This window comes from Columba livia, chromosome 1, assembly GCF_036013475.1.
Source record: "Columba livia isolate bColLiv1 breed racing homer chromosome 1, bColLiv1.pat.W.v2, whole genome shotgun sequence".
NCBI classification, from domain to species: Eukaryota; Metazoa; Chordata; class Aves; order Columbiformes; family Columbidae; genus Columba; species Columba livia.
The window spans coordinates 69,675,193-69,688,126 of record NC_088602.1 but is presented as its reverse complement, the minus strand read 5'-3'; the positions used below and the strand labels follow the sequence as shown (position 1 = coordinate 69,688,126).

Genomic DNA, 12,934 nt, shown 5'->3' with positions numbered 1-12,934 from the left:
TGAGGCATTGTTTCTTAACAAGGAAAACTTCATGTTTAGTGTTGACAGGGATTAATATTAGGACAGGAAAAATAAACTAAGTCTCCCCAAAGCCTTGACTGCTGAGAATATGTCCCATGACACTCCTTTCTTAGGCAAGCAAGCAAAACCAAAGAACTAGATGCTATCTTCTTCATTCATTTTTTTCTGTCTGTATTCAGACAGAAGCAACTTCTTTCCTGAAAAACTGAGCAAGACCTTCAGTTTTGAGACACATCAAAGTTTCAAACAGAACATAAAGAACACAACATATTCAGACATCACAGCACTGGGAATCAAGATTTCTAAATACACAGAGTAATGACCCTTACATAGATCATCCAGTTGCTGTAGCGCTTTCTCAGATTGTACAACACAGACGCCTCGTTCAGATGGGTCAGCATAGCCATGTCCTCAATCATGTCAAATTTGGGAGGGTTCATTGACTGCACATCATCTTCTTTTATAGTCATGGTCTGCAAAGACACATAAGTACAGCACCACTGGAAAACACCAGGATTTTCTATTGCTTCACACACCTTATAGGAAAACTTTTCTAAAATATTTGTCTCCCCTGTAGAGGGAAGTCCTTCAGCTTCAACCGAGCCTATGTATGTAATACTGTTTATTTTCACAGATATCAGAAGAATGGGGGAAGGCCGAGATGACAGAGGTAAAGAGCAGAGTGGTGTGGTCGCAAAAGAAGCCATGGGATTTAGGTCCAGGGTGGGGTTTTACCTCTGGGCTCCGAACCAGAACCGACTGCTGTGCAGTGTCTGATGCTCTCTTACACACCACCACATTGCCTGTTTTCCCTGGGTGGCTTTTATTGGGGCTTCCCATTCACAGCTCGTTTCATGGACCCAGCAATTGAGTTTAAACCAAGCCGGACACTTTCTGGAGCTTGCTGCTCCGGCCTCATTAGTCACAGGTCAGCCAAAAACCCTTTTCATACCCTTCCATCTGTTGTCTCCACAGTCACTTTACCACCGCTGGTTTCTGTAATTTCAGCTTCAACATAAGCTTTCTTATCATCTGGAACCCAACACTTCTTCTTCCCTGTGAAATTAAGAGACCGAGGATTCACAACCTTGTGCCAAACAGTAACACCATGCCTAGCTAAGTGACACTGCTGGGTTACTTTTTCTGTACAAGTGACACAAAACCTCTGGGGCTGCAGCAGATGGGCAGTGCTGGGGAGCTGCCTGCCAAAGCAGAAGCCGTAGGGCTCCCAAATGTCTCTTCTTTGAAACTACTACTTGGCTTCCTCTAGATCCTTCCAGCACAAGGTGTCAAAATATTTCACAAATGCTGGCTAAGCCTCAGCCTCCATGGGAAATCCATAATCATTATCACCAGGGTGCAGATGGAGGAACTAGGATCCAAGCCCAAGTTAAGGCGTTTGCTAAAAAGTCACAGAGAAAATTGCCATCTGAGTGAAGAATTCAGCCCACATCATCTGCCTGACAGCTATCAGATCTAACCTTATTCCTGCACATTCTTCTGGCGTCTGTCTTGAAAAAGAGCAATATTAATGACTCTCATTGAGTTACCTCTGTGGCTTTTTAGAAGTTTGGTGTAGCTACCCTACACTTTAGTTACAGCAACTCTTCTGAATAGAACATTGCTGTGGTTATTGGGGTATTTATCCATACTACTATACCTCAGGGGCCATATAAATCCATTTCCTGAAAAAATAAATTATGGGAAACTAAAAGCTGACATCAGGTTGTCATACAGCCTGCAAATCAAACAGACGTACAGGTACAACATAAAGAGACATCTTGTCGGGTCGCAGAATCTCTGTCATTACAGGAACATCAATGTGTGGTGTTTCTCTTTCAAATGGACAAAGGAGTGATCCCCCCTTTAGCAAAGCAGTTCTAACATGCCTGGCTTCTATATCTAGTTAATTACCTACCTGCCGTAAATTGATAGATTATTTCTATATAGTGTTACCTGGGGACTCTATAACCTCACAGAAAAAAGAAACCAAAGCTTGGTTGAATAAGCTTTTGTATCCTGCTTTGCTCTGCATTCTCACAACTACACTTGGATGTAACCCTCAAGCGCTTAACCAGCCACCAGCAGCATAAAGTTACCAGAACTCACCATCGAAGGCAACAGTCTGTGCCATCATCAGCTCCTTCTCGCTCTTTCGGAGGAAGGGAGCAGCCTCCCCGAATTCCGACATGTCCATCATCTTGGCAAGCGTTCAAGGTGGCACAGCTCACAGAGGAAAAAGAAAGGGACCTGGTCTACCAAAGAAAGAGGGGGAGGGAATTTATTTCTTGGGCAATCTGAGGCAATACAAAATACTCAGCACAATGCAGCGAGTGGCTGATCAATGTCGTAATTAATTTGAAACACAAATACCTGACACAGATTTGGGGCTATACTGCACCCTTAGTTACAGTCTTCCCTGGCTCAGCTTATTTAAAGCCAGCCAGGTCCTGTGTGATTCAAAACCTCAACATGGGTCACAGTTATCTCGACTGAAGGATTTAATCTCTTCTTTGTGGCATGAATGGTGCTTAAGAGCAGATGATAAAATGAGCCACTTGAAGCTGTGATTTTAAAAAACGCTTAGTAGGGCCTGTTCTGGCCCCTTTCAAATTTGCGTGGAGCAGGCGTATGGCCTCCAACACATCTCCATGGGGCCATGCCACTTAGCCACTTCAAGCATCATCTCAGACAGGTGTTTTCTGTGAATCATGGAGCAAATCTTCACTGCTGCAAACCAAGAACTGCTGCACAGGTGTGCATTACACCTTTGGTGGGGCTCCAGGGACGAATACCCACGCTCATGCTGGAGAAAGCCAGCTGGAAACAGCTCTGCTGCCTGCAGCACACTCCTCTGATCGCACAAATCAGCACCTTAGAAAAACCAGGACCAACACGGCTCGGGGAGGTCCTGTGCTGGTGCAGTTTCCCAGGTTAATGGTGCCTCAAATTTCTCCAGCTCGGGTGTTTCCCTGCAGCAAGGCACGGCAGAGGGCAAGTGTATCTGCAGTATTGGTGCAATGGCTTCATAGCTTTTTAGACTGATCAGAGTTTATTAGTCCAGCTTAATACCTACACTTGTTTTCTCAAATGACATGGCCACAGTGTCTAAGAACCTTTTATAATGAAAGAGAGGGCAGGGGATATGGGTGTGAGACTAACCTGCTGGGTTTGTACTGCCAAGCAATTAATTTTGTAGTTATGTACTCTCTAAAGTGATTGTATGGATATTGGGGTTTTTTTGCTTTTTTATTTTTGTGTTTGTTAAAAAAAAAAAAAAACACCCACAAATAAATACTTACACACACAAGCATGGGTAAAACACACAGGGGGCTGTTCAGAGAATGTCTAAAGGAAGTTCCACTGCTAAAAGGTGATGCGCATATGCACACAATTTAAGAATTCTAGATTTTTTTTTTCTTTAAAGTCTAGGCACCATTTGATTACTATTTGAATCTGTACAAGTGACCCTCTTCCCTTATTTTATTTACTGTGGCATATCCAGAGGATTTGGACAAATTTTCAAGAGCTCTGTCAAGACAGACGCTGCAGTCTTTCAAAATGTAATTCAATTTCTTTCTAACAAAATCCTGGTAGGGATAAATCTCTTTATCAACCCAGGCAGGGTTTTTTCAACACATTCCTCCTGAGGAATGTGAAGCCCTAAGACAGCAGAGCTGCCAAACATTTTACACTCAGCCTGCTGCCGCTGTACAAGCTTGAGACTTTCTGTCCTGTTGTTGTAGAGCAAAAACTTTCTTCCTCAGAACTAGCCTTTACTTTTTTCCTTTTTAAAGATTAAGGTCCTACATAAGCTCAACTATTGTCAATTATTTTAACATCATCCGAGCTGGTCAAAATTCCCAGCTGGAGACACAGCTCAAAACTAGCATGGCAAAGTCTCTCTCCCTCAGGAAGTGCATTTTATCTCTGGTGGAGCAATGAAATTACATCAGTTCATGCATTTAAATAGAACAGCATAAGAGCATGTAAGTGTCATTACACATTAAACGTGCAAATGCCAGAGAAGCCACTCCAGTGTTAACCTTTAGGACTCAGAAGAGATTCTCACAAGCCCTAATACACACTCAAGTACTCTAAACCACTTCTGTTCAACCTAGATCCATTTGCAGACCTCTTAGGGACAGCTACTCAGCTATCACCTCCTTATCTCATTGTTTGGGGTTTTTTTCATATATATTCAGAGCGAACCCCTACAGCTAGCACGTTATGGTGTAAAGCAGCATGACAGCAGCTGGGAGATAATCCCTTTTTCTTCATCAGTCTCATGTGCTTGGAGTTATGACAGGGGCCAGAGCCCAGGCAGTGCACACCTTGCGGGTGAGCTCAGTGAGCCCAAATCCATTGCCAGATATGAGAAGCTGAAAATGATGTTTAATCTATGGTCATAGGATTATTTTTAAGAGGTAGTATAGTCAGGAAAGGCAAGGCAGAGCTAAAGAAGTTTGCTTTCCTTTCAGTCTGTTCTAGCTAACAACAAAAAGAGCCAGTTCTTGTATATGAACTTTGGAAGATCCCTGAAAACCCCTACTCCCTGTAGAAAGACAATGCTGTTACACAAACTTAAGTGGCATGCTTGGGGCCACCAACAATTTGGTGGTGCATTCAGACCTGAAAAGGAGGGACCTGGTCTTTCTTAGCTGGGGCTGTTGGAAGAGCCACAGTAGTACTAATGGTTCGTCCGCAATAGCAATGAGAGCCAGCATCACCTGTCTTTGAAAGCAAACCCAGTAATTCTCCAAGGGTTGTGTCTCAGGTTGGATTAAGAGCTCCTTGGACCAACAAGCTGCTTAAAATTGCAAGCTGCATAAACCATAACCTCTTTCAGATGTTAGAGAAGACAGAAAATATGACTTGCAGATACTGGCTAGTCAGTCCACCCAGATGCATAATTACAAGCGATCTGAGACTTTCCTAAGCAGTTATTCTAGCTAGCTAAAGGAATGCCATCCGAGCATTCAAGCAGCATCCTAGGATGACTAACATAGTGCTATATGTTTAGTGACATTACTACTAAAACCTTAAGCTACATGAAAACCTTAGTCACACCAAAAACCACGGCACGGTGTTAGAGCACAGCTGGCTACCCGCAGTTAGAAGTGAGAGAGGTTGGTACTCACCCTGGAGAGCACACAGAAAGTGTCACGACACCCTCTGGTCCACACTTTATATGTCCCTATCTCAAGGTCACTGGTGATAAGTGTTCAAAGGCATGGGCAGTTTTCCTCCATGCCTATATTTGTCTGCTGGATCCAGGGTGAGGAGACAATGGCCAAGGAGGGGACACATATGGCTGCACCCCAGTGAAGGGGGGGCAGGAATGTCAGCGGGGAGCGGTGCACTCCTCTCCCGCCGCCCCTTGCCACACCATTCTTGCTCCATGACTTAATGGAAGAAGCTTTTCCTGCCTCTGTGTTTTTACAGGGGCAAGTATTGCTTTTCCAAATGCCTCAGAACTTAATTACCATGGCCTTTTGGGGAGGATGGGGGGTGGGCTAGGGGGTTGGTGGAAATTAAGTCTATTGAGATGTAACACCTCCAGAAAACAAAAATCAAATTTATTGCACAAGGTGCATGTGATTTTAAAGGAAATTTGGTTATGTGAACCAAACAGCCTTCAAGGAACAAAGCAAGGATGAGAGTTCTCACATCCCAGTCAAGTACCTTAAATCCCTTTCTTGGGACACAGAGTATAAAAGCCAAGCCTATAGGCTTAGGTTTGGGATATGCAGGTGTTCCCCAGTTTACAAGCAAGGCAAGACAGTAAAGAAACTTAAGAATATATTGACTCTGTCTGAAAAGTGAATCACAGATAACGAACAAAGTAGGCATCAATTATAGTGAGTATTTTGCTTCAGGAAACTCATTTATAAGACCGAGCTTAGGCAATGCCTGGCCTTCTTATTGTAAACTAATTTTTCCTATAAAACAAGCACCATAAGTAACTCAGGTCTCATTTCATTTCAGCCCATAAATAGCAAAACAACTGACACATCCAGATTGATTTGCTTTTACCAGCATGGGTTGATATATATAAGTTCCCTTTGGTTTTAGCACAAACTGAATATAAAAGCACAAAGGAAAATAAATATTGTGGATAATGCCTGTTGGCCACAAGGGAAGACAATATATTAGGGCTTTAGAGAACTCAGTTCCAAGGAAACAAGTGGGAGCCAGAAGGGAGCTTATCCACAGCTTCATCAAATTCTTAGATAGCCGCAGGAGCAAGTGGTTTGGTTTATGACCAGGCAAAAAGAAAAATATATACTGCATCTGCTATTTTTAAAGCTGTTGTGCTGATGACTGGACAGTGACAGGTTGCACAGACAAAGTAGGTTTTTAAGAAACAGAGGGCTTTATGGAAGTGATGGGCTTAAAGACAGGAGATTGATGCGGCAGATCTGACAATCCAAGTGCTTTAGTGACCTGGTATTTTTAGCTTTTGGGGAATGCAACCAAGAGACAGAGAATCACTGCTGCTTTGCTAAGAGATATGCCCACCTCCAGACAGGCTTAAGTTGAGGAGAGAGCCCTCTGCTAAATCTAGGGGTGAGGTTTTCGGTCCTGGTCTGGATACATCTCTGAAAGGAACTGGATCTCCAGCTAAACAGCAGTGGTGTGTGTGATGCTCCAGCGCTCGGCTGACTCTCTTGCTCTTCTCACTCATTTCCTTAAACCAGAATTGCCTCCCACCCACCCCAGCCTGCTGCTTTGGAGGTGCTCAGTGCCCCACAGCATGGATGTATGCTGGTGTCTGATCTAATTTTCCATCTGACAAAAAAGAAAATAGAGCTAGTGATCCAGCTGCTTGAGTGAACAGTGAGTGAGTGTGTAAAGCTCAAGCAGATGCTGCTGATCACATAATTTGAAAGAAGGTGAATTACATCCATCACCCAGATTTATGGATGCTTGTTAATATGCTGTGAAGACTGGGAATGTGATTATTTAATCCCATGAGGGTATAATGCACTGATACTCTCTCCCTCCTGCTCTTTGCCTACAATGCCAGTAGCTTTACTTCTAAACACAATATTCCTATTACCACCTACTTTGCTTAGAAAGCATCTTTTTACAAATATTCTGTTTTCACTTACATTTCTTCTTCTGCTCTGCAAATATTCAGCTTTCATCAGTCCTGCAGGAACACCACAATCTCACTCCCACACCTCCCTTTTATTTTTTGGGGGCTGTAAACAACCATTTCCACAGCTGATACCAATACAATTTCACTGCTTGTGTCCCTTAGAAAGGGACACGGCCAGCACTGATTCAAACATTATCATTTTTTTTTCCTTGCTAGCCTGATGTGAATTGGCATTGCACATGTTATTCTTGCCTTTCTAGAGTTTATTTGCTTAGTCTTGATATGAACTAGGTTTGCAGCACATTTCCCCCAGATTAAATTTGTAACAGTGACAACCAAAGACATTTGTCTCTTGCAGGGGCTACTTTTAGAAAGGTTAATGCTGGTCACTGTTTCTAGGGAAACAAGGGACTTTGATAAGAAGCCCTTGTGACTAAGCTATTTTTAACAACATTACACTTTGGAAAGGAATGCAATAACATTTATCAGTTCTAGACACAGATAGTGTCAATATTGTAGTCTTATATAGAAAAGTTGGCACCTGGGATATGTAAAAACCCTGTTATGAACCCTCTCTATTTTCTTAGAAAAAAGGTCAGGCATCTGTGTTTTGACAAAAGCTGGCCTTTAAACTTAATAAAATGTGCACTGTAATAATCTGGCACTCCTGAAAAATAAGATCAATGAGATAGGACGCTAGTTCAAGATATAGATGCTTGTAGGGATCCTCTGAACTGCTCCATAAGCAAGCAGAAGGACTATCCTTCTGCCAAATGCATATAAGTGACTATCTAAAGAGACTGAGAACCAATTATTTACCTCGGGGTTTCTTTGGTCACTGGCCCCTGCTGCTCTTGCAGTCTCCGTTTAAAGGACAAGTGGGAAAGAGCCAAAATTATCTAGTTGGATGGTCTTTGAAATAAAAAGGTCACCCACATGGAAATAGTTTCAGCAGGAGAAAAATGTGGATGTTGTACCCAGCAGCAAATCCTGGACCATTCTCTACCAGTGGATGTGTTTTCTCTTGTGAGGCATCATGGTTTAATTCTTCAAGTTGCTGATGCCCCAAAGAGAAATTGGAGGAGGAGAGAAGCTCAGCTTTAAAAATAGTAGCACTGTGCTACATCTCTAAAAGATAAGAAAATCTGCACTGAATGGTACATTTAAAATGTGTTTGTGACAGCTGATTTGCATTATTAGAACTAGAGATTTTCAGGTTTCTGCAAGCCTTTGCAGAAACCCTTGCTGCAGTTCACATGGCAGGTAGTGGACATGAGTGTCTGCGACCTGAGGAGGTATCAGGAGCTTCTGTTCATGCTCCTTTCAGAATCATAATTTAAAACAGTTTCTTCCACTTAAGTCTTCACTGATAGCTACTGCGTGGTGTGATAGCATGGAGGAAGTTTAAATTTCTCTATGGAAAGCATCTGCTTTCATGCAAACATGCCAGGGGAAATAATTTCTAAGCCGCCAAAAATGTTTCAAGTGCCTTTTAAGCCGCAGAAATCCATGATCTATTGCCGCCAGTATGCAGACCCTTTAAACAGAACATCTCTTCCCGCTTCGAACGGCTTGAAATCACCAGTGACCGCGGAGAATTAAGGCAGAAAACCGCAGAAGGAGACGAGTCCTGTGTGATGAGGCACCAGCACCCTCCCCTCCTCACCCGGGCTGGGATAATGAACATTTCAGAGCTGTCACTGCTGCCTCTCCCTTGCTGACATTCGATCATTACGGTATCTTAAGAACGCTCGAATAGGTCGGGGTTTTAATGGGAGGGCTCGGCTTCTGGGAGCGAAGACTGACAGCGCTTTGAGAGGAGATTAACAGCACTGATAAATCAATCGCAAACTGACTCACAGCCCTCAGCAAAATAGGACGGTGAAAGTGGTAAAAAGTGAGAGCCTAATTAAATAAATGGTCTCAGCATTTTGGCTTTGTAGATGTACCGGAGAAGGGAAAGAAGGTTTTTGTCATGTGCCTTCTCACTCTTGTCTCTCTTTTCTCTCCAGATACTGACATTCCCCCATCCCCTCTGTGAAAAGTTTTCAGTCTCCAATAATCTTGAGCATCCCACCCTGCCCGTCAGGTCAGAGGGTACATAATGGCACATTTCCAAAATTACTGCACATCCTCATTGCCATTGCAAGTTTTGGGTTCCCCTCCCACCCTGCCACTAAACTGCTCTGCATTATCCATAAGCACTGGGCAAAGGCAGGGAGTTAAAAGCCCTAATAATGCATGTAAGTAGTTCAGGTTCATCTTTTCACTATTCATCAACTAAGCATTTATTTGCACGGTACGTCATCAGAACTACATAGCCCATTCACCAATTCGATTATGCCCTTCTGAAGCTAATAATCAGAAGTATTTTAGCCTTGATCAATGCAGAAAAGGAAAAGCCATAAACATCTCTCTAGGGTTCCTATTACGCAATCTGGCTTCAAAGACAGGGTACTTCATTACCCCTGCTTCAGTCTGTGGCTGTAATGCACTCCCTCTGCTCAAGCAGCCTGAAAACCACATTTCCATTTCAATAAGCGGCATTGCCCTAAAATACTCCTCGGCCTTCAGACACAACATATTCTAGTTCCCAGTGCAAGATAATTAGCCTTTCTTTGCATCTTTTGCATTTCAGCTTTGAGGATTCAGAGCCCACCTTTCAGGTGTGGGCAGAGCTGGGTACAGCCCACACTGATCACCTGGATTTACTGCTGTAGATGTTTCTTTTTCCGAAGAAATGGGGCAGGGGGAAGGAAAACATTGATGCCTTTTTAAACCAAGAAATTTTTCAAGTTTTTGCTTCTGTAACTCTCTAAGTCACAACTCAACTTTCTGTCAAGGATTGCATGCTGTCTTGTGTTTACCTTATGCCAAATGCAAAATGCTAAAAATGCAGCGACAGTTTAATTGGTGAGATAATTTCCACATGGGGATACTATATTAACATTGCAAGCACCAACAGAATAAACCCAGCGTGACTGGCATGATGTAAAATAGCAAGAAGGCACTGCAGGAGCCAAACTGTGTGAGTTTTTCAGCATTTATGTTCTGTAGGCAAAACCAAGACACTTTCTTTGCAAGCACAGCTACTATGGTCTGGTCACCTCTGCCAGGAGACTCAGTCAGCAAAGCTCCTTGAAAAAATAATCCCAGGGGGCTTTTTGTTTTGTTTGGGTTGTTTGTTTTGATTTTGGTTTGGTCTTGTTTTTAAAATCTGTTTCCAGAGGTATTACTTTCTACTATGAGCCTAAAAAAGCTTATTGTTTCTCACATGTTCTGATTTGATGCTGGTCAGTCAAATTTAGATGTCTCCAAAAATGGACATGACATCCTTCTCTCTAGCAGAAGTGTTCTGGAGCAACTGGCTGGTGTGTGCATTTAAGTGTATATATATATATATATATATATATTTATATATATGCATGTATATATATAAACACACATACATATTTACATGTCTGAGTGTACATCTATACAGATATAGATACATACAAGTATATAGATTTATATATGTGCAAACAAGTTTATTTTCTAACCTCTCTCCTCCCAGCTGTGATCCTCTGTGCTTACAGCTTCATACTAGGCAAAATGTACTTTTTCCCTTGAAGACCTGCTGAAGTGATTGTGCGAACAGGCTCTGTACTGCAGCCAAACTGTGGTGGACTCCAACAGCACTGCTGCACTCCCCCCATTCCCTGCACCCAGCTCCTCCTCCCCAGGCTCAGCAGCAGTGAGACACAGAGGCTGATGGCAGCCTCACATTTTGGCAGCCGAAATCCTGCCACCAGCAACATCCCTGCAGCACTCCAGGATCAGCCTCTTTTCTGCACAGGGTATTTCGGTTTTGCAGGATGAGCTCATCACGTCTAACCCCAGATTAGTTTCTGAGAAGGCATGGCAGGGTGATATTAGAAAGGGGTGAGCTGCAGCAAGCCAGGCTGCTGCAGAGTCTCTCTGCTTCAGCACTGTTTGGGGAGAGGTAAGGGAGAGAGGGCTGGGGGGACCACAGCGAGTAAAAGCCATGGTAGACCAACCAGAGAAACTCACAGAAGAAACTTCACACTTTGAAGAAAGGCTCTGCTATGTGTCTCGACCAAAACCCACAGAGAGAACATCACCAAGACTGGCCAGGCATTGCCTTTGCAGAGGAGGATGCCTTTGGCCCAACAGCCAGCAGCAGCTGAGATTTCCAGTGAGGTTACAGGCACAACTCCCTTTAGAGTCACACTAACTCCCCAGCAGCAGCTAATGATGTTGTTAAAAAAATTATTTTAATTTTTTTTTTTGTAATTGAATTACCTATTGTCTTTACAGGAGGAAAAAAAAAAAAAAAAAGAAGGAGATTATATTCCTGAAGCTTATTGCACAAAGCCGAAGTATCTGCCACATACACAGTTTTAGGCACTTTGGTCTCACACAATAATCTAGAAAAGAAAATGGAAAAAGGAAATGAAATAACATATTTGGTATGATGTTGCAAAGCTATGTTGCTGCAGAAACACTGAACAAGAATGGGAAGTATACCCTGCCTTAGTGGGGGCCTCTGAAGCTTTACTTTCCATGCTGTTGAGCTACCAGTATTTAAACACCAAATAATTCATTTGACAGGACCACTGGCTCAGTTCAAAACTCACTCAACAGAAAACCTCAGGTTTTGATCTATCCAGCCTTGCCCATAGAAACTAAAAGGCTGAGGGAGCTGGGTCTCTAGCTTGGAGGAGACTGAGGAGTGACCTCATTAATGTTTACAGATATGTAAAGGGTGAGTGTCACTAGGATGGAGCCAGGCTCTTCTTGGTGACAACCAATGATAGGACAAGGGGTAGTGGGTTCAAACTGGAACACAAAAAGTTCCACTTAAATTTGAGAAGAAACTTCTCCGTGAGGGTGACAGAACACTGGAACAGGCTGCCCAGGGAGGTTGTGGAGTCTCCTGCTCTAGAGACATTCAAGATCTGCCTGGACGCCTTCCTGTGTAACCTCATCTAAGTGTTCCTGCTCCGACAGGGGGATTGGACTAGATGATCTTTTGAGGTCTCTTCCAGTCCCTAACATTCTGTGATTCTGTGAAACTTCTCACCCGCAGCTCCATTTATTCAAACCTATTCACCAAAAGAACATTTTGGAATAGTCTTGATTGAAGAGCTGTTGCTGTGCTGCCCTGTGCATGCAGGTGGTTATTCATCTCACCTCTCTAGACGCTGTTCTGCAGGTCTGGTGCCTCTGCCTTGCCCCTGCGAGGGGAGAGAATGGAATCCTAACAATAACTCCTGCAGGGCTACAAAATAACATTTTTATTTACATAGCTATAGAAAGATATATATCATATTTTTAAAAATCATCACTGATGTTTTTCAGAGGATCCAAATTTACAGCAGAAGACTTAGGGGCAAAATTTAACACAGAACTTTGACAAAATCATGGGCTATTTTTTGGGGTATGAAAATATGCTATGGAAAAAAAGAAAAAGCTCTATTTCTAAAGTTGGATTATGCTGCCTGTTGGCTTTCAGGATATCCTGGTCCTGGTGGAAACTCTGGTTTTCCTTATTGTACTGCAGTTTATGAATAGGGATTTTCCAGAGCAGAAATATCTCTCCGCCCATCTTCACCCAAATGTGCACTAGAACCGCAGAGCTTAAGTTGCAGATGGTTTCCATTGCAGTGCCAGCATGGTCTGGATACCTACATTCACCATTATTGACACAGCTTCCTACTTCAAGATCTGCAATGCACACATCCTCAAGGGAAAGGAGGAAAACAAACAAACAAACAAATGAAGCACTGATAAAGAAATTACTGGCAC

The 12,934-nt window shown here is 42.9% G+C and overlaps 1 protein-coding gene across 1 annotated transcript in view; it reads right to left on the bottom strand.

The window, feature by feature from the left end:
- The window catches only part of MYH15 (myosin heavy chain 15), a 48,859-nt gene extending 43,579 nt beyond the window's left edge, over positions 1–5,280 (bottom strand). The window contains exons 1-4 of the mRNA XM_013371209.3: positions 5,163–5,280; positions 2,131–2,276; positions 974–1,077; positions 351–494 (exon numbers count right to left, since the gene is read on the bottom strand). Coding sequence (XP_013226663.2) covers positions 351–494; positions 974–1,077; positions 2,131–2,221 — 339 coding nt within the window. The 5' untranslated portion in view covers positions 2,222–2,276; positions 5,163–5,280. The remainder of the gene's footprint in view (positions 1–350; positions 495–973; positions 1,078–2,130; positions 2,277–5,162) is intronic.
- Between the last annotated feature and the right edge of the window lie 7,654 nt (positions 5,281–12,934).